Source organism: Idiotropiscis lumnitzeri, chromosome 12 (genome assembly GCF_059441095.1).
Source record: "Idiotropiscis lumnitzeri isolate Australia: NSW breed Sydney's pygmy pipehorse chromosome 12, RoL_Ilum_1.0, whole genome shotgun sequence".
In the NCBI taxonomy this organism is placed as follows: domain Eukaryota; kingdom Metazoa; phylum Chordata; class Actinopteri; order Syngnathiformes; family Syngnathidae; genus Idiotropiscis; species Idiotropiscis lumnitzeri.
In genome coordinates, this window is record NC_142402.1 from 16,939,315 (window position 1) to 16,963,877 (window position 24,563).

The 24,563-nt window shown below is 42.3% G+C and overlaps 1 protein-coding gene across 3 annotated transcripts in view; it reads left to right on the plus strand.

Annotated features, from left to right (window-relative positions):
* The window catches only part of LOC148326232 (neuropilin-1a-like), a 60,529-nt gene that overhangs the window by 28,656 nt on the left and 7,310 nt on the right, over positions 1-24,563 (plus strand). For all 3 annotated transcript variants that reach the window (XM_088311696.1, XM_088311694.1, XM_088311695.1), the window contains 9 exons: positions 8,855-9,036; positions 11,842-12,069; positions 12,919-13,089; positions 13,901-14,067; positions 19,842-19,997; positions 20,652-20,796; positions 21,336-21,511; positions 21,634-21,789; positions 23,752-23,896. In XM_088311696.1, coding sequence (XP_088167822.1) covers positions 8,855-9,036; positions 11,842-12,069; positions 12,919-13,089; positions 13,901-14,067; positions 19,842-19,997; positions 20,652-20,796; positions 21,336-21,511; positions 21,634-21,789; positions 23,752-23,896 — 1,526 coding nt within the window. The remainder of the gene's footprint in view (positions 1-8,854; positions 9,037-11,841; positions 12,070-12,918; positions 13,090-13,900; positions 14,068-19,841; positions 19,998-20,651; positions 20,797-21,335; positions 21,512-21,633; positions 21,790-23,751; positions 23,897-24,563) is intronic.

Here is a 24,563-nt window from a genome sequence, read left to right on the forward strand (position 1 = left end):
CATTTGAACATGATCTTTTTCCAGAAGTGTGTATGAAACCAATTGCCCTTGGCATTCATCCGTACCCGAGCAGAAGCTCTTATTTTTAGAAAGGTCGGGAACTCATGAGACTGTTGAGGTGCCTCCTACGGTGCTGCTGTTTTGGTCAGCAGCATAACGGGATCAGCAGTTAGCAACATCAACACCCATTGAAGATGAAAACCGATGCAGTGATTCATCCCATTTTTGGTGTTATGGCATAGTTGCACTGTTGCTCACTGCGTCGCCCACGCACGCGCTGACACACAAGCACACTAGATCATTACAAAATATGAGAGGAACAAAAAAAAAACAAATAAGTACAAAGCTACTACAGCGCTAATGCTTATGAGTCCCGCGGGTCTGCAACACGATACGATAGTAGTGGAGGGGAGACCATCTGTGCGGCTGTGATTTACTCACCAGGCCTTGATGGAGCCTTTAAAGAAGACAGAGGAGCCGACGTCCAAAAAAAAAAAAAACAAGAACCCTTCTTTATGGACACACAAGCACACACACATTCACACTCCATAAAGAAGGCCTCTTTTTTTTTTTTTTTGGAAGTCATCTTCTGTGTTTGTGTGTGTGCGTGCTTCTGTGTGTATGTGTGTGTTTGTCTGGGGTCAACCCAAAGACACGTGGAGGGGCGGGAGTAAAGGTATGTTTGATCATCTCTTCAGAACAACAAGCCTTTCTTTTGACTTGAGTGGTGAAAAAGAAAATGTGGCCAGATGTATTGGGAACCCAAAAGTAAGAACGAAACCTGGAGACACCAGAAAAAAAAAAATAAAAAAAAAATAAAAATATGGACAGCCGTAAATATGGACTATAGTGTTAAGACAACAAAATGAAGAGAATGTGGAGTTTGGACAAAAGTATTGGGACACCTAAGGAAGTGAAGAGCATGTGAGAAAAAGCATGCGGACACAGAAAGTGGAAAAAAAAGAAATGTTGAGTTTCGAAAAATAATTTTAGGACCTGTACAGGATGTGAAAAAAGTGAATAGAATTTTACGATTGGAACAAAATATTGGAACATCAACTTGACGAAAATATCGTTTGGACAAAACTAATATTATTCTGCCATTAAGTGAAAAGTGAAGGTAGATGTCAACAGAAAGTAGAAAATTTGGATTTTGGATTAAAATACTGGGACAAGTAAAAGTGAAGAAAATATAGAGTTTCGTACCAGGACACCCTGCAGGCGATGAAAAACCAAAAATGGAAAAGTTTGAAATGATTGTTTTAAACTTAAAGGACTCTCATCCAGCATGAGCTTCTTCTCACAAATTTCCCAATTCCAAATGGCTTTTTTTTTTTTGTGTATTTACTGGGCCGTTCAATTCTTATGTGTGATTGTTGCAGCCCACCCGGCAGCTCCATGTTTGGTGGTTTGAGGGGGCCTCCTTCGTGATTACGTTGTTTGTGTTGGATGATGAAGGCGACGTCGAGCTCGAGGCTCTCTGACTTGGCGGCACTGCCGTTGTTTTTGGGAGCGAGTCAATTGTTGCAAATGTGTCGCAGAGATGCGAGGGTAAAGACGAGACCAAGATAATCTCGCTATTTATGTACAGTTTTTTTTTTTCTTTTCGCCTCTTTTTATCTGATGTTGCCTTCAGGCGCAGTGACAATTTTCGTTACACAACAACTGAGTGAGTGTTTGGAATGTCATTAAATGTTTAATGTTTCGATCCAGCTAGTGTTACATCCACGTTTAATAGCGGGTGATTATCTTATCGTTTCACTTTTTAATCGCTCTATCTATCCTGGTGTTGCCTTCAGGGACACTTGAAAATGACGTTTTCCCTCTCACAACAACCGTGTGATTGTTCCAAATGTCATTAAATGTTTCGAATTTCTGTCGAGCTCTCTTTATAGCCATCCAAATTCAAAGAGCGCGTAATAAAGCGTTGCCTTCAGGGGCAGCCTGGAAATCTTCGCTTGTCGCTCGCCATATGGGCAAATGCTTCAAATGTTCTGACGGAACTTCTGCCTGGTTCTTTGATCTTTGATGCTCACTATGCTAATAATAAATAAACCACCGGAATTAAAGGATGGCAGATAAATCGCAACTCACCTGTGGAGCCTTCTCGCCGACATTGCGGAAGAAGGTCGAATCTGTCCAAATTGGTTCTTATTCTTTTCTATTTCCTTTGTGGGAGGGCGACTCCCCCTTGCCCATGTGACTATATGTGACGCTACCGTCTTAACTGATTTCAACTCGATGTGTGCCAAGGGTGCCGTAGATGAGAAGATGGCGAGCCTGGAGGCCAGGTCACAGCAACACAATCGTTTTCATCATTTGGAGCCTGTGCTGCAAGTGTCCTTCAAGTTGTGATCGAGGCCTTTTGGTTTCACCGTTTCAAAAAAAAACAACATCGAAATTGGGTCTCGTTCCAGTGATTCCCTTCTCATTCCGACAACGTTTAAAGCGAGCAGACGGCGGCGGTAACACTTTGCTCTCATCTCACGTCTGAAATAGCTTCACCGCCTAAGTGGCGATACTCGACGAGTGGCAGGGGAAAAAAAACAACAACAAAAAACAGCGCAGGTGCCCGTTTGGGAACATGCGTCGGTGGCGGGATAATTCAGGCCGTTTTTTTTTTCTTTCCCTTATTTGGCCGAGGCAGCGTTCTCTCCCACAGGAGGCGTCGTCAATCTCAACATGGATGCCAACAGGCGCTAAAATGGCAGTGGTGTGATTCTACTCAGACATAATCCGAACAACTTGGCATGACTGTAAAGCAGCCCTGGTGACCTCCCCTCATTCTTTTTCCAATCCTTGGCTACTTCTCCTCCCGTTTCAAACTGTTAATTTTCATTTGGTTGTCTCCTCCAACTCACTTTCTATTCCTTAAACTGGACTTCCTATTCCTCTTCACGTGCACTTGTCATGCCTTCAGCATATCCTGTCGCAAGACAAGAACTTTACCACACTTGAAATTGATTTTAACAAAAAAAAAAAAAGAGAGATTAAGAATAAGATTCCAAGGTTGATGACAATTGATTTAAAGCAAAGTGATGATGGCCTGCATGGGAGCATCAGAGTCGATTTGGCAGAATTCACATTTTGTTCATAACATCATAAATTCATAATCCGGAACGGTCAGTTAAGATTTGGTTTGTTAAACCAAAGTGCTGGTGAGCTCCAATCGGTGAACCAAACAGACAGCGTGAATCTATTCGTCATTGTTAATTACTGGCTCCTAACCTAAATGTAGAATTTTCTCAAGGATTTTTTTTTCTTGGGAGTCACGCTCTACTCAAAAGCAGAAATATGTAATTGGGACTGTTGTGCCTGCAAATGTCGTCCAGTCACAAGACTTCTTCTTCACTGATCAGGCCATCAAGAGTTCAAGTCTTGTTGCCGACTTGATTTGAGCAAAACACAAGATCATGATTCACTCAAAGTGAAAATGCACTTGGTCAACACGTACCAAGGATCGGTAATAACGGCACTCAAAACAACATCACATAAGTCTGGCGGTGATTCGTTAAAACAATATGCTGACAACTTGTGCGCTCAAACGTCATGTTCATAACCCAATCTTTGACGCAATTACGAGTAACTTTCTTACAATTTCCTTGTCCTATTTCTACCATTACTGTGTGCAGTTAACTATGCTAGCTATGCTAGCTAGCTAGCATTCCTGTCTGCCACATTTCACAGAACAGCTTAGCGTTATTCAAACTCCCAAGTGTTGTGTAATTTGGGTTATTCAGCTACTGTGTTGAAAGTAGGGCGAAAACACATTTAAAATAAAAAAAAAATGCTCCATGGCGGTCGGCGGCCCGTTGTTTGGGGGACTCCTGGTCTAAAGTATCATAATATGTGCTTAGGACTGTTGTGGCTGCAAATGCAGACCAGTCATGTGACATTTTCTTCTCTTATCAGGCCATCAAGAACATAACTCTTGACTTCTCGTAAATAAGCATGACGGAGAGGAAGAGACCGAAATGATGGTCAACAAGTGGCGTGGACAATCAAGTCTTGTTTTTGGTTCCCTGGTGGAGGAATGTGTCGTGTCGTGTCTGTCTGCTAGGAACGCCTCAGGGGCGACCTCCTGTCGGGAAACACACGCATGCACACACACGCAACACAACACATTCAAATGCCACACGCTTATGCACATTCGTTGCCGTCTGAAATATTATTCAGTGTCGCATTTTCACCAAAAACATTTATTAACAGTATAATTTGTGAAATTAATGCAACTTTAAAGAGGTTATTTGAATTAAAAAAAAGAAGAAAATGTCAAGTACATAAAATGTGGCTTTAAAATCAAGCTATTGTCTCTGCTCTCAAATGTGGTGGGCATGTTTTCTGGATGTATGAAAATACTTTTTTTTTTTTTTTTTAATTTTTTACCATCTGTCAAATTGAAGCTTAATGTGACTCAAGTCAAGTCTAGCTCACTGCCACCATGTAGCACTCAAATCTCAAGTCTCTGCTTGCAAGTCAAAGCAAAAAAGGGTCCAAAAGATGGCTCATATCTCAAAACTCATGAGTCGGGTCACTTGTATCTCAAGGCATCCATATACATGGATTCAGAGTAGAGGAATTTTCTTGTGTGTATGTGTTTGTTTAGCAGGCTAATTCATGTCACATGTTGCGTGTTAGTTCGGGGGAGGGGGGGGGGGTAGTTGTAGGTTTGTCGGGGTTACAGACTTGTCACATTCAAGTGGGAGTGATACACTGTTTATTGCTTTGCCCTCCTCGGAGGGCAGCTGATGACTGAGTGTCGCTCACAAAGACCCCTTTTCCTTGCAAAACGTGCACACACTCACGCGCACACACACACACACACACACACTGCTTTTCTCGGTTTATATTAGTGTAAAATGACCACATTAAATTGGAATGTGATGACAACTTACTTGTCCGATTCAACCTTTTTTTATAAGGCGATTTCAAAACATTAATCACGTTAGAGCAATGCTATTTCTGGTAAACGTAATGCTCTCAACTTGGCAGTAACGCGCTCGTTGTCGTTTTGAGCGTTTACATGTCAGGCTGAGCCAATATTCCAGATGCCTTGTGAACGAGGTCCGTTTTTTCTCCCAGAAGAATTATTTGAACACATTAGATGCAATGTCCTTTTCAGATGTCCGTCACTCGGTTGTCCTCCTCGGTGTGGCGCGTGAGCTGGAGTCTATCTAAGGTAACTTCAGACAAAAGGCGGCGTGCACTCTGGACTGCTTCCAAGTCCATGTCAGTATTGTCAAAACTCATGTAGACAAACAATAAACTTGTTTCCAGCCATTGTCAGGTCACATATAAACAAATACTACATTTTTTACCAGTCAATCGCAAGACACACATACGGTCGGCACACAAGAATTCTTTGTCACATTCAGCCTATTTAGAGGCGGAACCTAACATGGATGTTTTTAGAATACAGGCGGAGCGCGCAAAGAACATGCAAACTCCACACAGCTTGACCAGCGATTCCAACCCCGAAGTTGTCAAAGCGAGGGAGAGACACTGACATATATGTGAAATTATTTGCCTCATTAATTAAAGAATGCAAGATTTGTAATAAACTTTCCTAAGTTCATGTGAGATTTTTGTAAAAACCCCAAAAGGGCCACTTTGAACCCTCCCAAAATGCAACGAACCTCTGATAGGAGTGCGGCGATAAAAAGCTGTGAAATTCACCCAAAATTGTTACTTCAAGCCAAACTACCTGCTGAAATTTATCTCTAGGCCTTTGAGACGTTTTCGAGCATCCTGTCAAGATAGACACGGCTGGCCGGATTCATTTCGCTTGACAAAATTGGTGTTTAGGGGCAAATTCGTTTTTTGAAACTTTTTCTGGGTGTGACTCATTCATTGCAAAATGGTCGTTTCAAACCAAAATGGCCGACTTCCTGTTTGCATCACGGCTCTTTCAGACTTTTTTTTTTGTCCTGTTATGATGGACACAGATGCTCAATTTTGGGTTGCTCAGTGAAAATAGTGTCGGGGTGGATTATTTTCCCATTTTCCAGTAGCAATAAACATAAAAATATGGACTGAAACTCGGAGCAGTGTTTCTTTGCTGACTTACTTCTTGCCTACTGGGACACACATCAGCAACTACGACCAGTTTGGCTGAGCCAGGCTTGATTCGAGCCTTTTAGAGCTTCCGTGACCTCATCATGTGTCGCGTGGCACGTCAGACACAATCGGGCTCCTAAATTGCGTTCTGGCGCTGGCCTAAATGAGAACAAATTTCTCGTCTTCCTCCTTTTCCTCCTTCTCTGCTCCCATTTTGATTTCCCAGCAGGCTTCTTCTTGTGCACGGCCGAGGTGAAGGACACTCGCCATGCTTTTGATTTTCCGGTGTGGTTGGGGGGGGGCACACTCGTCTTGATCGTACTCCAGATAGTTTGTGTCATGATTATTGATTGTTTGTGTATTTGTGTGTGTAGTTGTGTTGTCCTCTCATTGACATACTCTTAATAGTGCATTTTATGTCCGCCTTCCTGGACATGAGTTGTTTGACTTGTGTAGACGAGCTGGAAAATGATTGAGAGCGTTGTGGCGAGTGGAGGCGGGGTACGCGCAAGTGTGTGCTTGAGAGAGAGCCAATGAGGTGGATTATTATTTTTTTTTTTTGTAATGATCACGGGGGAGGTGAGAAACGGAGAAAGATGGACGTGTGCGCGTGTGTGATGGCAGGTGGCGACGTAGCGCTCACACACGCACGCACGCACGCACGCGCACACACTTGCCATCTGCAGCATCTCAGCAAGGCTTAGATGGACAATGATACACAGAAGCCACTTGACAATGTTGTGTGTGTGTGTGTGTGTATAATTGGAGTGAATCGTATCGCATCGTAAATGGCGTGATTATATCATAGCATGTCAGAATTGGAGTGAATCAATTGGATGATCCTGTAATTAAAATGAATAATTGATATCATATTCGGATTCAATTTGAAATTTGAGTGAATTTTATTGTCTCATAACGGAGGTCAATCGTGACGTCGTTATTGGAGGTGAGTCATTTAGTTTTGTATATTGTGATATGACATCGCATCACAATTTGAGTGAAGTGGTTATTAATTAGAGTGAATCGTGTTGCATCGTAAACTCGGTTATTTAATTGAGGCGCGCGATCGTAAGAGTGAAGTGCATTGTTAGTTGGAGGAAATAAGATTGCAATTGGAATGAATCATGTCTCAAGTCGTTGATTTCATTGGAATGCAGGCTGTATCTTGCTGAGTGGCGAGTCGCAAAGGTTGCAAAAAAGACTCTGCAACAATTTGAATGGTCTTAAATTGTTTTTCTTGTCGCAAAAAAATGTTCAACGTTTGATGGCGATAAGAAAAACTGTTTGCGGTTATTAAAATTGCAAATGGCTGGAGGATGTCTTTGGAATTGTTTGCAACACTTAACGAACCTTGAAAAAAAAAAAAAAAAACCATTCGCTACGTGTGCACACAATTATAGATACAGACTTTAGAGTGAATCATTCTGCATCATAATTTGACAGAATGGTTTTGTGTTGTATTTAGGCAGGCAACTAACAAGTATTTCAATAATCAATTTTTTGGGGGCGGGGATTAATCGAAGAATTGGATTTAAAAAAAAAAAAAAAACAGGACATTATTTCAAACCATCAAGTGGAGAAAATGCAAAAACAAATTAATGAGAATTCATCCACTGAATTGTCAGAAAATCTACAAAAAATTAGCTTCCAAAGTAAACGCCGATGTTTGCAATTGTTTTATTTCGAAAAAAAAAAAACTCAAACATGACCATTCTGATTTCATGAAGGACTACATAAAGTGAAAGTGCAACAGTGTGACTCCAGACAATAAATGTAAACGTGCGGTTGGGCCTTCCAGATGTGCGCCTGCTAACAAGTTTGCGGGCAGCCTCCTGCACTTAAACGTCTAATCTGTCATTTCCTCATTTGCTTCACCCCGCTCAGCACGTATGCTGGCTAATCTGCCGCTAATCCGCAAACACACACTCCCCTTGTCGTCACATTAAGTCTGGCGTTGTTTCCTGTGGCTTCGGGGGTGTCATGTGACGTCCTCGCCCCCTTTCTCCTCCGATGAGGCCTGTGTGCCCCGCATGACTTCTTTAATTAATATTTATGCATTTTGCATTGACCTGAAGAATGGCACTTTCTGTCCTCTTCAAGAATGTCAAGCGTCATAAAATGACAAGGTTTGCCCAAAGGTCCAAGCCGCCCTCAGAAGGTATTTAATGCCTTTTTAAGGGCACAAGTGACAGTGATGATACGCAATTAGTTCTTAAGAATTACTTGCTTTGTCGACTTAAGTTTCATTCATTTCCAGTAGTGATTGCATTGGTAACTTTTTCTGAAAATAATGAAAAATTAAGGAAAATAGTACCTCAGGGGTAGGTCCTTGGGCCAAAATAGTTTATTCTATTGACAAATAATACTACTTTATTTTATGGTGGAGAAGGTATTGTACAAGTGCTGAAGGTGGCCAGACAAGAATTTAAAAGAATAATAATCTGGTTTGATGGAAATAATTGTTAAATCTTGAAAAAAAAAAATTTAATAATATTCAATAACAGTAGTACTCCTATTTTTGTTTCCTCTTTTAATATGTTGAAAAATATTGTTATCGCGATAATGGCATTTGCAATATATATATCGCAAAGACCTGAAATCATTTTCTTCTGGAATTGTACTTATTTTTCAGCTTTCAGTTGAACACATAGTACGGATCCTCGGTATATGATGGCGCTGCTGTGGGACGTGGATGTTTTATCATTTTTTTTCTTCCATACAAATATTTACCTTAATCAAGATTTTACTCGTGCGTGTTCTTTTCCATCCACACTAATCTCCCAGCGTGTCACCTCAGGTACGACTACGTGGAGGTTTACAACGGCAAGGATGAGCTGGCGCCCATGCTGGGCAAGTTCTGTGGCAAGATTGCTCCCTCACCCATCATCTCCAGCGGCGACCAGCTGCTCATCAAGTTCGTCTCCGACTATGAGACGCACGGAGCCGGATTCTCCGTGCGCTACGAGGTCTTCAAGACAGGTGTGTGCCAGTGTGTGAGTGACAATAACAGTCCTAGAGAAAATAACCAGTGAGTGAGTGAGAGTGTGTGTGTGTGTGAGAGAGAGAGAGAGAGATGAAATATATGTACAGAAACTCTCTAAAAAAAAAACAGTAACATATAATACATCAACAGCTGACAAAGGAAAAAGCATCAACAATGTGGAACACAAACAAAAAAAATGGAAAAACTAAATATGTATTCGATGCTCTTGCGGTCGCGCTGACTGAACGTGATTAAGCAGCTCGTGGGAATGCCAGCATCTCCCGCTGCCTTTTCGTCTCCTTTGCCTCCGAACCTGCATTCGCCAAGCTGCCGCTCACAAAGTATCACTCACATTCCTCTATCTGTGTGTGTGTGTGCGTTACAGACAGGTGTGCCAGACCCCAGGCCCGTTTAGCTAATGGTCTGTTTGTCCTTGAACGCAGCAGGGAAGACCTGAAAATTAATGCAGTGGTGTTGAAGAAGTAGGACAGCGTGTGTGTGTGCGTGTGCGTTGACTGTAGTCAGTTCAAAAAATGTCTTTCATATTTCACTTTTACATACGTTCACATCGAGGGCATGAAATGATTGATGGCGTCTAAACGGGAAACCGCGTCTAATGATTTTAATATTTTGCATCTGAAATGGTTTTTGAGTTAGATTACGTTCAATAATAACGAGTCTTTAGTTTGTTGATGTTGCACTTTACTAAAAATAATTCAGTATTATTTGATTGTGTCATTTATTGGCGCATTTCCTGCAGGCAGTTTTCATTGAAATCTCATTCCGTCTTCCAATGTGTAAAAGAAATCAACTTCACGCATCGAAATTATCGTTATTGCAAAAATAGAGCCACCGAAAAATAACACTGTGGTAGTTACAAAAAAAGAAAGATAACGCGTATCTGATCATAAGACAATGATAAATTAAAAAAAAGCAACAACTCAAAAGAAACCAGCAATTTAGAAAACAAAAATAGTGAAAGTCAACATTGTCCATGCTTTCATGGAGAAAATCACTTTTGAGTTTGACATTTTCAAAAATGTCACGTTAAAAACCTAACTTGCGTAAACCAAGCCTAATTTTTGGCCTCCCGTTACAACACAGGAAAGTGATTCCACCCGGCGGCATCAGTCACAGTTCCACAACTGAAACAGTCAGGTGCAAAAAAAAAAAAAAGAAATTTCAAAATTGCTTTGAGGGCTTCCATTTCTTGTCTCCGCCCCGTTCCTCCTTGCTGAATTTGTGAACTGCCGCCACAAAATCAAGTTTCAATTGAAGTCTCGCCTCTGACCTTGTTCAATTTGTATTTACAGTATGGCCCTATTTTTACAATTTCATCAGAATTCAAACAATTTCCTAAAAGCTTTCTTTCTTTCTCCTCCAAAGATCAACATTTTTTTTTTAAAAAGGACCATAATGGATAAAGAAGCAAGACAGATTGGTCGTGGCGCACAAAGAGAGCATCATAAAATGTATATTTGACAACCAGTGTGTTACATTTAATGACAAATGTGCCATGCAGTCAGAACCAAATAAAAGGACACTAAAAACACACCCAGCTGATGGTCCACTGCTGCATGATGAGTCACACATTAAAGTGAACATTCCCACTGGGAAAAAAAAAGCCACAAGTGTGACTCCTCTTGAGAAATACACACACACACACACACACACACACACACACATTCGGAAGCGTCACATGCTGCTCAATACAACCGAGAAATTGTGACATAACCAACTGACTTTGACAAAGCCCAGTCAAGTGTCCCCCCCCCATGGAAACGTGACGCACACACACACACACACACACACTTAATGACGCAGATGGTGTCATTAAAATGGCGGCGTGGCGAATGATGAGAATAAATGGTGAGGAGCGACCAAGCAGACAAACTCAGTTGGCTGTAAAGGGCACAAAATAAACACAACTTGCAACCTTGAAGTTGTTAGAAAAAAATTCTGATTTTTTTTTTTTTTTTTTTTTTTTTTTGTAGTCGATTTTGAGTAAGCTACCCTTCACTAACCAAAATAGCCATGCCGTCTCTCTCAGATGCGCGGAATTTTCAGTGTTTAAGAGGATCGCAAGTTTTTGTGAAGATGGCATTTTTTGAAAAAGACCAGTGTTTCCATTAGTGAAGATATTTCATCTATCCATCCATTATCTGAGCATCTTATGTTAAGTCTTCAGTGTTTCAATTGACTCACGATAAGTGGTCATAAAAGAACATTTAAAAAAAAAAAATGCAAACAGGTCGAACACAACCTGGCAGGGAAACAAAACAATCTCCCGTTAAAAGTCCCTTTACGACGGTTGTGTGGTTCGCTTTTAATACGGCATCCTAATAAAGGACATCTTATCTTATCTTATCTTATCTCGACACCACACGTGTTTCTGCGTGTTTGTTGTCCGGCAGTCAATTAAAAAAAATTTAATAAAAAAAAAAACAGTTTTCACGTCTTCCGTCTTCAATCAGTGTCAACACAAACACAGATGCAGAAAAATACACTTCAGTGTATTAATAAATCCCGAGAGTTTCTGCAGAATCTAGTATACATGAACAGCAGCAAGAATGATTAGCAGTGTTGGATTAAACAGAAAAGCTACAAGTGAACCATAGATATAAATATTTTTTCAAAAAAAGCAGCAGCAGCGAAGTGACATTTGTGTGAAAACGTGTGTTGGCGCTCAGGGGGGTTCACACCATCTCCCAAGTGTTAATTTGTTACAAGCCAAACACGTTTGACGATTTAAACCCTTGCTCCCCCAATGAAAAACATTCCATGCGCTCTCCTCCCGACAGGTCAGGAATGTTCCAGGAACTTCACGGCTCCCGCGGGAGTCATCCGGACGCCGGGCTACCCCGACAAGTACCCCAACAACCTGGAGTGCACCTTCATGATATTCGCCCCCAAAATATCCGAGATCTTGGTGGAGTTCGACAGCTTCGACATGGAACCCGACACCACGCCGCCACCGGGGGCGCTGTGCCGCTACGACTGGCTGGAGATCTGGGACGGATATCCCGCCGGTTAGGATCTTTTTTTTCAGTCATATAAATGTGTGCCAGTGTCCATCTGCGGGGAAAAAAAATAGGTAGGAGAATTATGCATGAGGGAAATCATTTGGTATCAAATATCGTAATTTAAGGCAAATGAACACATCTTGTCTTTTATCTCGGATACATAATTGTTACATCTGCAGCACCGCGCAGCCTGGCGGCATTAACGCCACGCTCCAGATAAAACTGTCGTAATTCCACGTATAATCCGTCACAGATTGTGGACGCCATTGCTCGCAGCTGGCAGCGATGACAACGTTAATCCTGCTAGATTAGCCGAGCTGCTGGTGTGACAATGTGAAGGGGACGCCGCCAGCTGGCATGCAAACCTTGCTAATGACGATGATGAGATTTTGTTTTTTTTCTGGGAGGGGCGGATTATGTTTATATTATGATAAATGAGCCGTTTAAAAAAAAAAATCATACGCATAAAAAATACTATCGTCGCGTTAATCTAAACTAATGTGTAATTATCTCAACCCGAAATGAAATTGAGTGCTTCATAGGAGTTTGGAATACGCTTTGAAGCCTGGATCGCAGTTTCAAAATCTGCTTTCAAGACGGGGATAAGGTTCTTAAAATAAGGTCACAAGGCGGGGTTCAGGTTCCAAGCAAGTGTTTGAATTTAAAAGTAAGGTGTGAAGCCAAGGATTGCCAGGGAGTGGGGTGGGTGTGTCACCTGTTTTGGAATGTGTGTGTCGCTTTTCAGTGCAGTGAGTCCATGCGGCTCGACGTTTTGGATTTTGGTCGATGTCCTCGTCACTCCAAGAAATCGAAAGCTAACGTGAATGTTTTCTTTTCGGTGCTCGTGCTGCTCAGTGGGTCCCCATATCGGGCGCTACTGCGGCCAGACGTCGCCGGGCCGCGTCATCTCCTACACGGGCATCCTGTCCATGACCATCACCACCGACACGGCCATCACCAAGGAGGGATTCTCCGCCAACTACACCATCAGAGACACGGGCCTCCCCCAAGGAAACGCACAACAAGGTAATCGGCCTTCGCAGTACGGCGTCAAGCTTGCGAAAGTTTGCCGCCGTCAAACAAACGTTAGGCTTTCAAGCAAAGGGAAAGGTTTCAAAGCAAGGTCAGGTTTTCACTTAACATTTCAAATGAGGGTTTGAAGTGATGTGTAGGATTTCAGGCAGTGGATAGGGCTTCAAATTAGGGTTGGCATTTCAAAATAAGGTTTGACGGCAAATTCTGTGTTTGAAATCAGAATTTGAAACCTTAACCCTGGCTTGAAACCCGAATACTACACAGTTGCCCTCTCTGTAAACCCTGTTTGAAAGCCCGACACTGGTTTGAAACCCCAATTAAACACCCTAACCCTTTCTTGAAACTCTACTTTACCTCTCTTGGAACTCGACGTGAAAACCTTAACCCTGCCTTTAAACCCTACTTTGAAACTTGGCTTGGCTTTGAAGATTGGCTTGACGTGATAATTTTAGACCCTAACTCTGACGTGAAACTCTGCCGTTTTAAACCGAGGTTAAGCTTTCAAACAAGGGTTACGGTTTCAAATCAAGGTTAAGGTTTCAAGCCTGGTTGAAGATTTTAAATGTTCCAAGGATGGATTAAGGTTTTAAAATAAGAATTAGGCTTTCATAGTCGGGATTCAAGCCTGGCTTAATTGAGGTCACAAACAACAGTTCAGGTTTAGTAGTAAGGTGTCAAGTCAAATTAGGGTTTCAAGGCATTTGCAATTGGTGCCTTTCGCACAGACCGAGGCAAATGCGGCAAATGCCGAAGCCTTGACGGAGGTCAGTGTCTGACATTGTCCGCCGTGTGCTTGTGTCAGACTTCTCGTGCTCGGAGCCTCTGGGCATGGAGTCGGGCGAGATTTCCTCGGAGCAAATCAGCGCCTCGTCGCAGTACAACAGCAACTGGTCGCCGGAACGCTCCCGCCTCAACTATCGGCAGAACGGATGGACGCCGTCCGACGACACCGTACGCGAGTGGATCCAGGTTGGTGTAGCCGCCTCCCGATTGCGCTATTCAAATTAGGGCTTGATTTTTAAACTTGTTTTAGGGTTGCAAATGAGGGGTAGGGTTCAAGACAGGGTTAGGGTTTCAAACGAGGGTGATGGTTTCAAGAGCGCGTTTGGGTTTCAGACTAGGCTTACGATTTGAAATGAAGGTTGAAATTATTGGATTGGGTAGCAAATAAAGGTTTGAAACCAAAGTTAGGGTTTGAAACTAGTCCTCAGAAGTCATGTTGGAGATTTGGGTCAGGTTTCAAACTTGTGCTCGGTTCTCAAAGTAGCTTGTGATGGATTCAATGAGTGCAGTAAATGATGTCATATTTTGGCCGACCCTCAGCTTAAACCCCAACGCACCGTCGAGATTTTGTTCACATGAAACATGAACATTGTTCACTCATTTGCGGCATTTGCCCTGCACGTTAGAGCGGAAAAAATGCGCATGAAATTTTCATGCTCAAGCCGCCGCCTCCGCGTTGTCTGCACTTGTGCTCGTCCCCCGTTTACACGTGTGTCACGTCAGGCTGCTTGTCTTTCACTCTCATTCAAAACGGCATCAAAGCAACTCGTATGACGAATAACGGGACCTGTGCGTTGTCGCTGTTTGAAAACCGAAAACTATAACGCCTCAGGCAACCGACTGGCCAAAAGATGATTGACGAGCCCAAATTTTTGCATCCGCATATTAGCGACCGCGTCCAACTCGACACGGTAGCGGGTCCAAAGGGTCCAACAGATTAAACAGGCCACCTCAACACCACAACAATATCTTTAAGCGTGATTGGCCCTCGAGACGGAGCCGGTCTCGAGGCCTGCTCCCATTGTGCAGGACAGGAACTCATCGAGGAAGCCGCACAATGGCGGCGGAAACAGGAAGTGGACGGGAAGTCGGTGTGGGCAGTGTATTAGTGGTGGTGCTGATGCTCTATTGTCTGTCTGGGGACTTCTCACGGCTCGAGCGGCCCTTTGGGAGTCAAGCGGACAATCAAGGAGGTGAAAAGGTTTCTTTCTTGTCAGCACACAGTCAGGACGTTGGAATGGACATGCGTGTGTGTGTGTGTGTGTGTGTGTGTGTCATCATTTCATTTTGAAACATTCATCAATTCATGACACTCAATAGTTTGCTTCCTCCATTTTAATTTGATGGAAAATGATGGACTCATGTCATAAGAAGTGTCGCGCTAGACGCAGTTGATTTTGATAAAAAATGGAGTTTCGAATGGTTGTCTGTCTCGATATTTGCCTCGCAATTGCCGGCAACCAATTTGTGGCAGCCAAACGGACTGACAAGTTCTGGTATTAATCAATGTCGAATTTGGCTTGCCTGACGATGAATTAATTAATTGATGACAAATGCAGATTGGCAACCAGCAACTAATCCAGATTGGCCGATCGATTCAAGATTGACTGATGTCTAATCCCGATTGGCTGACTAAAGCTTCCTGTACATGAGACGATTTGGAAAAAGTATCATCTCACTCCTGTTCACATTTAGTTAGAGAGTTTTTCGTCTCAGACTGTGATTTTACAAAAGCTGTGAATTTGGGCATTTTTTTTCTCCTCATGCTAAGTTGGGTCAACGTTTTTCCCTCCGTCCATGCCGCTCTCGAGATTGCTTGCAACGTTTCCAGTTTGTAGTTTTGTCAGAGGTCATCTCTTGCTTTTGGTTGTGTTTGTTGCTGTTTCGACTTTGTAACGATGACGTGAATTTTGTGTGCTGCAATTGTTTCGTTTACATTGTTGCTGTGTTGCAGTTTGACTGTCATTAAATATTGACGTGAACTCCTCTTTTGATGCGCTCATCAGTCTAAAGATGTCAGCGTGACATCACCACAACGTTGTGACTGCAGCACTCAAACTAGTTTCCATAAAACATGAATGGCGGCACGTGAATAATTGACATGTTTGTGGGTGAGGCGAGCGAGCGGAATGTTGCAACTTTTACTTTTCAAGGAAGATGAATGAGGAGTGGTCGCTCGGGGCCAGCATTTTGTGTCCTTCGCCGAACAACACGGGCAATTCTTCTAATTGGGAGACTGAAAGCAGTGCTTCTCAACTTTAGGCTCCCGAGGACACACGTTTTCCTCTTGTCACTAAGTCGCCACCTGCCTCAGCCAAGAACAATCAAAAAAATTTCGTGACTCTTACATTTTCTCAATGTGACCTTTAAGATCTTAAAAAGTCTTCTCCCATCACGTAAACACGTTGCGAGTGTAGCCACAATGCAAAGAAAGCCCAGGAAAGGCTTCCTTTTCCCCTACTGAACTGGCAAAGGTATTTATAGACGTCCTCAGGATCTCTTTTGACGCCATCCGGAAGACGTCGCCATCTGGAGAATATGTTTGGGCCTCCCTCATGTGAGTGCCGCCTCGTCAAAAGTGAGACCACTAGACAAAAACAACGCTAACCGTCGTCCGAGTGTCGCGGCCTCTGGAGAGTCAACGTCCAAAGCGGAACTTGCGCATTAACTTGGACCCACTTGTTTCCAAATCAAAAGTATAATTGAAGAATGTAAAAAGTACGTCCTCTTTGGGGGGGAAAAAAATACAAATTTTCTCAACTCTTTTGAATGGTGACTGCTTTTTATTTTTTGACTGCTTTTATACACAACAAAACAAAAGAAACCATGCACACCACCCTGCAGGCATGACCAATCGACTCGCGCTTAATCCAACCGTTACACTTTTACCGTCGAGCCAAATGTCCTGTGCCGAGCGCACCGTCCTGACCCCGGTGAACATGATCCTTAACTGATTAACTGTCTTATCAACAATTCAAGAAATGCATTACGGGAACGAGATTATCATACGTTACAAATCAGAGGACATTCCGTGAAAATACAGTCAGCATACAAATATCCAAAATATAAATCAAAATAAGCGCTTAAATCGTCTGAAAGTGGTGCGTTTATCTTCACTTAGTGTCATTCAGACTCTAACAGGTCTCGGAAGAATCTTCAAACCAAAGCTTTTTTTTTTTTTTTTTTCTTTCTCCTCTCGCTATCACAAGAGCCAGCATCCTGTTTTGGCAGGAAGAAGCATTGTTTTGTTTTCAATTCCATTTAGCCATGCTGCTAGCGAGTGCCGCCCCTTTCCTGCGCTTCTTGAAAGTGCATACGTGAGCTGCGATGTTGCCAAGTGTTTGAAGGATGGAAGATCAATTAGCCTCACTTGGCCTGACGGGTGCAGGAACTGTCGGCAACGTAGCGACGACCTGCCACTGGGCAGAAACGCTAACGAGCGCAGCAGCTGGCAGTCAGCGGAGGATGCTCCTGGTCATGGAAGGATTTAAAAAAAAAAAATACAAATTTAAGACGACTTTCATCAAATTGAAGACCAAAATTGAAGATGATTTTATTTTTTTGGGGGGGGGGGGAATTCAGCCGCCAGAGAAAGTTTCACTTAGCAACAAGAAATTTTGTCAACATGGCCATCATGTGGAACTCCACCAAAATGTTGCAAGAGCCACACAAGAAGAGACAGCAAGTCTGTCCTTTGAATTTGAATTTGAAATTTTCGACCATTTCCAGGCGTCCGTCAAAGACCAACTCTTCCTTTTCCAATGTAACGAAGGAAGTATGACGGAAGGCCAGAGCTCGGTCTAAACGTGCTACCCAATTTGAAGTTCATCTACATCACCCAAGCGTCACATGAGTAGCCAGCGGGCTTATTTTAAAAGTAGGCCAACAATGATGGGACAATCGTGATTTCCCAGGAATGTTGTAGTAGTGATCATAAGGGAAATATAAACACTGGCAGATTGTTGGAAAACTAAACTGTTTTGGATTTATTTTCATTTGTTTCTTAATTTTTATGAGAAATCATCAACATGATCGAGGGCTGCACGATATTGGAGAAAACATGCGATGTGGATGTTGACCATTGCAATGTCGATATTGCGATATTTAATATGTAACACACATATATATATATATATATATATATATATATATATATATATATATATTTAATTTATTTTATTTTTTTTCCCCATGTATTGTGTATAACATACTGGCTAACGATGCTGATTTTTTTATGTTTGCCAGAATAAAAGACCATTAATCAATTAATCGTCCAATCAGTTAAAAAAAAAAAAAAAAAAAAGACGGAGCACTTACAACAATAAACATGATGTGCTGGCAAGACATTTGATTGTTTTGCAATATTTTTTCCATTTTTTGTTTAACTTTATTTGCTGATTTTTCGCCCATTTCGGCCGATCTTTGAGCATCATTAACTTTTTATTTTATTTGATAAAAAAAAAAAAAGAAAGAGATAATCAGCCTTTTTTTTTCCTTTCTCATTTCTGATTTCAAACTGGCCGCCCTTCGCATTAATCCGTTCTCAAGAAGCTTCCAAAAGGTTGTCAAGCAACACTCCGAAATATTGAGTTGCCGCCCTGGTGCCAAACTTTGACGACGTAAATCGGCCCGCATTCAATCCAAAATGTGACTTTTTTTTTTTATCGAACCACAGCAACGTCCATATTGGCGCCTCTTTCTGTTCTCGACAATATGATGCTCATGTCAAGGCAAAAAAAAAAAAAAATGCATTAACTTCAGCTCAAGCGTGAACATCATCTGAGGAAATGTTCTGCGATAAGACCGGCGGCGTGAAGCCGGCATTGCCGACCTCGTGAAATATTCCTCATTTCAGATAAGTTCTACCATTTTCCGCATGCGCAGATACTGTATATTTCATACGTTGTCTATGATGATAAATATCTCTCTTCTAATCCGAGCCGATAAAACATCTGCAGCATATCTGGCAGTCTTCGAAGATCACATTTTCATTCCGTGTGCAATAAAAATGTAGCCTCCAGTCGCTCGAATGTCATTTGTCTCTTGTGAGCCATTTTCTTTTAACAGGACGATGTTGATACACACAATTGCGTGCATTGTGTGAGCGATGGTGTTATAAAATAAATGCCCTTATTTTTCTCACTGCCAAGTAAAGTTGTTACAACAAAAGCTCTTAGTCTTCTCACAACACACACACGCATCCAAATGCATACAAAACAACAACACATGGTAGAGGTCAGGCACTGGTCATTAGTGATGCGTGCAGACAGCCGTATAATTGCCGCCGAGTTGGTTCCCACACATGCAAGTACAGTTAGAGCGAGCAACACGCTCGCACGCATTCCTCTTGCGCGACACACAAACTGCAACGCAACTTCATCGCGACGAGCCGTATGGCATTTACATTTCTGCCAGCAGGGGGGCGTCGGCGGGTCGTTCTTGTTTTAATTCGATTTCATGTTTTCTGGGGACTTGTCATGTTCGCGATGTTTGGAAATCAAGCGCGGCACTCGTAGATGTGGTTCGAATTTTGGAGTCATCGGATGCAATCTCGAGGACGTGTCTTCTGGAAATGGTCCCAAATAACCCAAGATTGGTCACCTGAAACCAGAATGGACATTTTACAACATGCCCTGTCGCGTTTTTTTGGCGGGTCTACTCTAGTAAAACTGGCTGAATTTTGAAAGAATTGGGTTGCCAGATAACTTCAGCCCTCACAACGTTGATAAAAACTAAATTATGATGCAAATTTAGCAGAAGCTACCTGTCTAGCGAATGAGCTTCACATTTGGGTAGCGATCAGACTAAATCTTCGAGGACGAGTTCGTCTTTGGAAAACCCCTTCTAAATGTGCAAATGAAGCCTAAAATATCAGATGTTTTTTATCCGTTGGAGCACGGCTTCCAAATGATCCTGTACATCATTTCATGTCATCCAATTATTGTTGTTGTTCTTCTTAGGTGGACTTGGGCTTCCTGAGGTTCATCACGGCCATCAGCACACAAGGGGCCATCTCCAAAGAGACCAAGAAGCATTACTTTGTTCGCTCCTACAAGGTCGATGTGAGCTCCAACGGCGAGGACTGGGTGACGGTCAAGGACGGCTCCAAACAGAAGGTCAACATTCACGCAAGTCCTTTTTCAGTACAGACTAACTATTTTCTATTTTATTGAATGTGACCGTTTCTTGGCCCAAGAAAGTCTGGTGAAACTTTTCGTGCCTTCTCTTTTATTTGTTAGAGAGGGACAATTTACAATATTGAACGTTTCAATAATCAAATGTAAAGGCATTCACTTATAGCTAAAAGTCTAATTTGAATTGGTGGTCACCTTGCTATAAGGAACACGGCTGATAAAAAATGACAGGAAACAGCAAGAGCAATTTCACAGGAAAGCAAAATGCAACGTTCGATAGATGCTTTTATTTTGAAGGTCTGACGGTTGGCAGGATGTTACGCAGATTTTGCGTGAGCAAACTGGGAGGCTTGACGTTACTTTGTGTTCATAAAAGCTTCATTGTGGACAACGCTTTACCGTATGTTGAACCCTTTCATACAATTTACAAAATGCTCTGGCTCAACTCTGGGAAATGAATGGCCGAGTTATGAAATCTGGGACAATTTTTAGACCAAAAAAAAAAAAACCTAGCTTAAAACAACATCGTGCAAAGAAAAAGAAAAAGTTTGACACCAACATGTGCTGACTTTTAAATGCAAAACTGTAATAACGTCATAACTAATCTTGAGAACATTTCTTCCATCTAACTTTCAGATCTTCCAGGGGAACCACAACCCGACAGACGAGGCTCGCTCCTTACTGCCCAAGCAAACTCTGGCCCGCTACATTCGCATCCGGCCAATGTCCTGGGAACAAGGCATCTGCATGCGCTTTGAGCTCTATGGCTGTAGAACCTCAGGTAGTCCATTTGCCGGTTTTCGAATCTTGCTCAATGGCAATAACTCCACACACACACACGAGTGATTTCCTGGAGAAGCAAGCGTCGAGTCGAACAGATTGGAGCCTAGCCTCTGGGTCGAGCGGCCTCCAATGCAGCAGCCAGCAAGTCTGTCCAAGTCAAACGGCCTCTTAGACGGACGGCGCTGTCAACTCACAACATGTTCTCGAACATACTGATACTCGCGATCCGGAACGACCGTAGAAATCATATCGGGATACCTTGACTTATAAATGCCACAACGTATGAGTTTTTACAGTTATAAGCCATTGACTGGATGATTTGTTTATTTATTTATTTTGTCACAGACCAAGTTAAATTTGGTAATGCAAGGAACCCCCTCTGTATTTGCATTAGTTTATGACACACATCTGACACATCCAATATGGTGGACGCGTTGCAGCAATGAGCCAACCCACTTAAAGTGCTGTCTATTAGATACGATGTCTATACTCCAGACAGTCCAATTGAAGAATTCCTCCATTTTCTCTGCCATGCAGACTACCCATGTTCAGGAATGTTGGGCATGTTGTCCGGTCAGATCTCGGACGGTCAGATCAGCGCCTCGTCCTACGCCAACCGAGGCTGGGTGGCCGAGAACGCCCGTTTGTTGACGGGCAGGTCGGGATGGACCGGCCAACAGACCAAGCAGCCCTTTAGGAATGAATGGCTCCAGGTGAAAACCTCCTTACTTGATTTTGTTTAAGGTTCAGGCCTTTTGGTTGGGGTTGACGTGGTCAAGGTTATGATGAATTGAATTATCAGAGCATTTTCACAGTGACTGCTTCATTTTGTCAGGTGGACCTGGGCCAGGACAAGATGGTGACCGGTGTGGTGATTCAGGGTGGCAAACACTATGACAAGAATGTCTTTATGAAGAAGTTCAAGGTCGGACACAGTCTGGACGGAGAAGACTGGACCCTGGTCAACGAGGAAAACACCACCAAGCCTAAGGTCGGCCCATGAATGCTGAAAGCAGAATGTTTGTCTCTGTTAAGCTCCTTTAGCTGTGCATGAGCCTTTTGTCTTAACAGCTTTATCAACACTGTTTTTCTGTTTTACTTACCTTTAGTTCTGTTTTAGCCTCACGCTAGCTTTTCTTAGCTGTGTTGTAGCATATGCTAGCCTCTGTTTTTACAATTCTGTCAGCTTGCTGTGTCGTAGTTGCCTTCTTTAGCATGTTTGAGCCTCTTAGCTGCATTTTAGCCTCCAAACTTGTCGGTGTCGCATTTTGGAGACTGACATTTCCGTAGCCTGTAATGCTCATGTGACTGTACATGAACAATTTGTAGTTTTCTTTCCATTGGTCCCACTTCGATTATCTCTTTCTCTTCATATTTTTTGAAGCAGCAGTGGTTTCGCTAATGCTAACAGGAAATCAGTTTTGGATTTGAGTTGGTTGACGTGAAACAAACGTCTGTTTTTAATGTTACGTAGACTCCAGTAGATAGATGCGGTTAAAGTCACTTCAGCTATGTTTTAGGGAATGTGGTTTTAATTTTTCACGATGGTCTGTTCCATGCGAGTAATGACGACGACTTGTGACAGGAAAATGCCAGGGAATGAGATTTACACACACGAGGTGAAGCGATAACAAGTGCTGATTGTGGGGGGAAATGTGCTCACAGTCACGCTCTGCTCTGGTAAAATGTAATTTTTTTATCTTCAGTATTTGTTTAATTTTGTATCTTTTGCTGTGTTTCAGCTGATGTTAGCTTGTGTCTTACTATCTTCATCTTATATTAACCCTGGGGCAACCTCTCCTTGCTGTGTTTGAATTTGTCAATTTTATCTGCTTTTTGGTCTCTTTTACAATCTTTATCTTATTTTCAACCTGTATCAATCTTATATTCGCCTCTCAGCTGTTTTTTCCTTAGCTGTCTTTTAGCCCATGTTAGCCTCATTTTATCCTCTTTTTGCTTGTATTAGCGCATTAGCATGATTTTAGCCTCGGTCTTATTTTCATCTGTTTTATCTACTGTTTTTTTGTCTTTTAGTATCTTAAGCTTAGTTTAGTGTTATTCTTAGCCTCATGTTTGCTTAACTTTGTCGTGATTTAGCCCACGCTAGCCCCATTTTTAGCCTCTCTCGGCTGTGGTTTTGCCTCGGTCTTACAGTGGAATCCATTTCCTCTGCAGTGTTTGTTTGTATTTATATTTTTAAACCTCGCTTACCTGCGTTTTAGTCCCCATTAGCCTGCTGTTACTCTCTCTTGTAGTCAAAACACGTTTGCCCTCGCGACTGTACATGATAGCGCTTTCTGTTGGAGAACGTGGTGTGTACATAACTTGATTGACAGGCGCTCTTTGTGTTTGGAATGTCGAATGAGCACATTGGATTGAATAAGACCCCGTGAAAAAGGCCCTGGGGTCTCGAGAGCCGCTTTCATTCTCACCCAAGAGAGGAAATCTATATCATTGCTTTGCACACTCCACTTCCTCTCTTGGGCCCGCCCCTCTGCAATCACATCCCGCTCCATGCTTTCCAGATGGCGGCGCCGAGGGGGGTGCGCTGAGGGGTGGGGGGGGGGGGGTCTTGGGTGTTACACTCCCGCTGCGAGACTGAATACAATGTGTTGGATATTCCTCAGTCTTAGTGAATATATTCAAATAATATATTCTCTACAAGTAAACCATTTTCAGGTAGCCTTTCCCGACATTTTTAAGATCCATAATCCTCTTCAATGTCCCAACAATGACGGCGCACCCCCTCCAGCCCAGACATTTTTTTTCAGTTTGTTTTACTGAATTTCAAAACTAGTAAATAGTCTAAGGCAGCCTTTTGCGAGATTTTTCTGATGCGCATCCCCTTCCAAATCTCGACAGGGATGATGCACCTCCTCTTTCCCAAAAGCTATGTGAATTATTAGTAATCAATGTCTAGTTAATTTGTGGCGGTCTCTCTTGTGGTGGTTAGATCTTCTCTGGCAATCAGAACCACGATACACCTGAGCTGAGGTCGGTGGGTCCTCTGCTGACCCGTTTCATCCGTATCTACCCGGAGAGAGCCACCGTGGAGGGGGTGGGCCTCCGACTGGAGCTGCTCGGCTGCGAACTGGACGGTGAGTAAATGTGGGGTGGTGGTTTGATTTTTCCATCATACTGATTTTTTTTCCCATCATTTCTCTCCAAGAAACAATATAACTTTCTTCTTGTAATGTTACAGCATTTGTTTTTATATTATTTATATTTTTCTTGGATAAATACTGTTCTACAACTTTTTTTTTTTTTTAAATACTTTTTTTTCGCAATTATGACTTTTCTTTCCTGTAAAAAGATATGACACAATTCTTGTACGATTCAGACTTTTCCTTTTTTTCCTATTTTTCTCTTTCTCAAAGAAATTCAAACTTTCTTAATGTAATATGATGCTAAACGTATTTTTCTCTCTAAAAAAAAAAAGTTAAAAAATCAAAACTATTTTTTTTTCATCTCAGATTGTCTTTATTTTTGTTCTATATCTTTTCCTTCATCTGAATCGTCTTCAGTCTTTGGTGTAATTTGTGTGAATGTAAACAAAGTGAATGGTACTCGAATTAGCATGCGTCTGCTATAAGGAAAAAAATGCTTTTGTGTGTAATTAAAGGAAGTGTGTTGGAGGTGCGTCGTGGAGGATTAAAATAAGACGTGCACGCTTCAAATTGAAATGTCGGTGTGATGACAGGATGCCTCTTTTTTTTTTTCCTCTCTTTGAAGCGTTGAATGAATGTCAAGTTTTGAATGAACGGC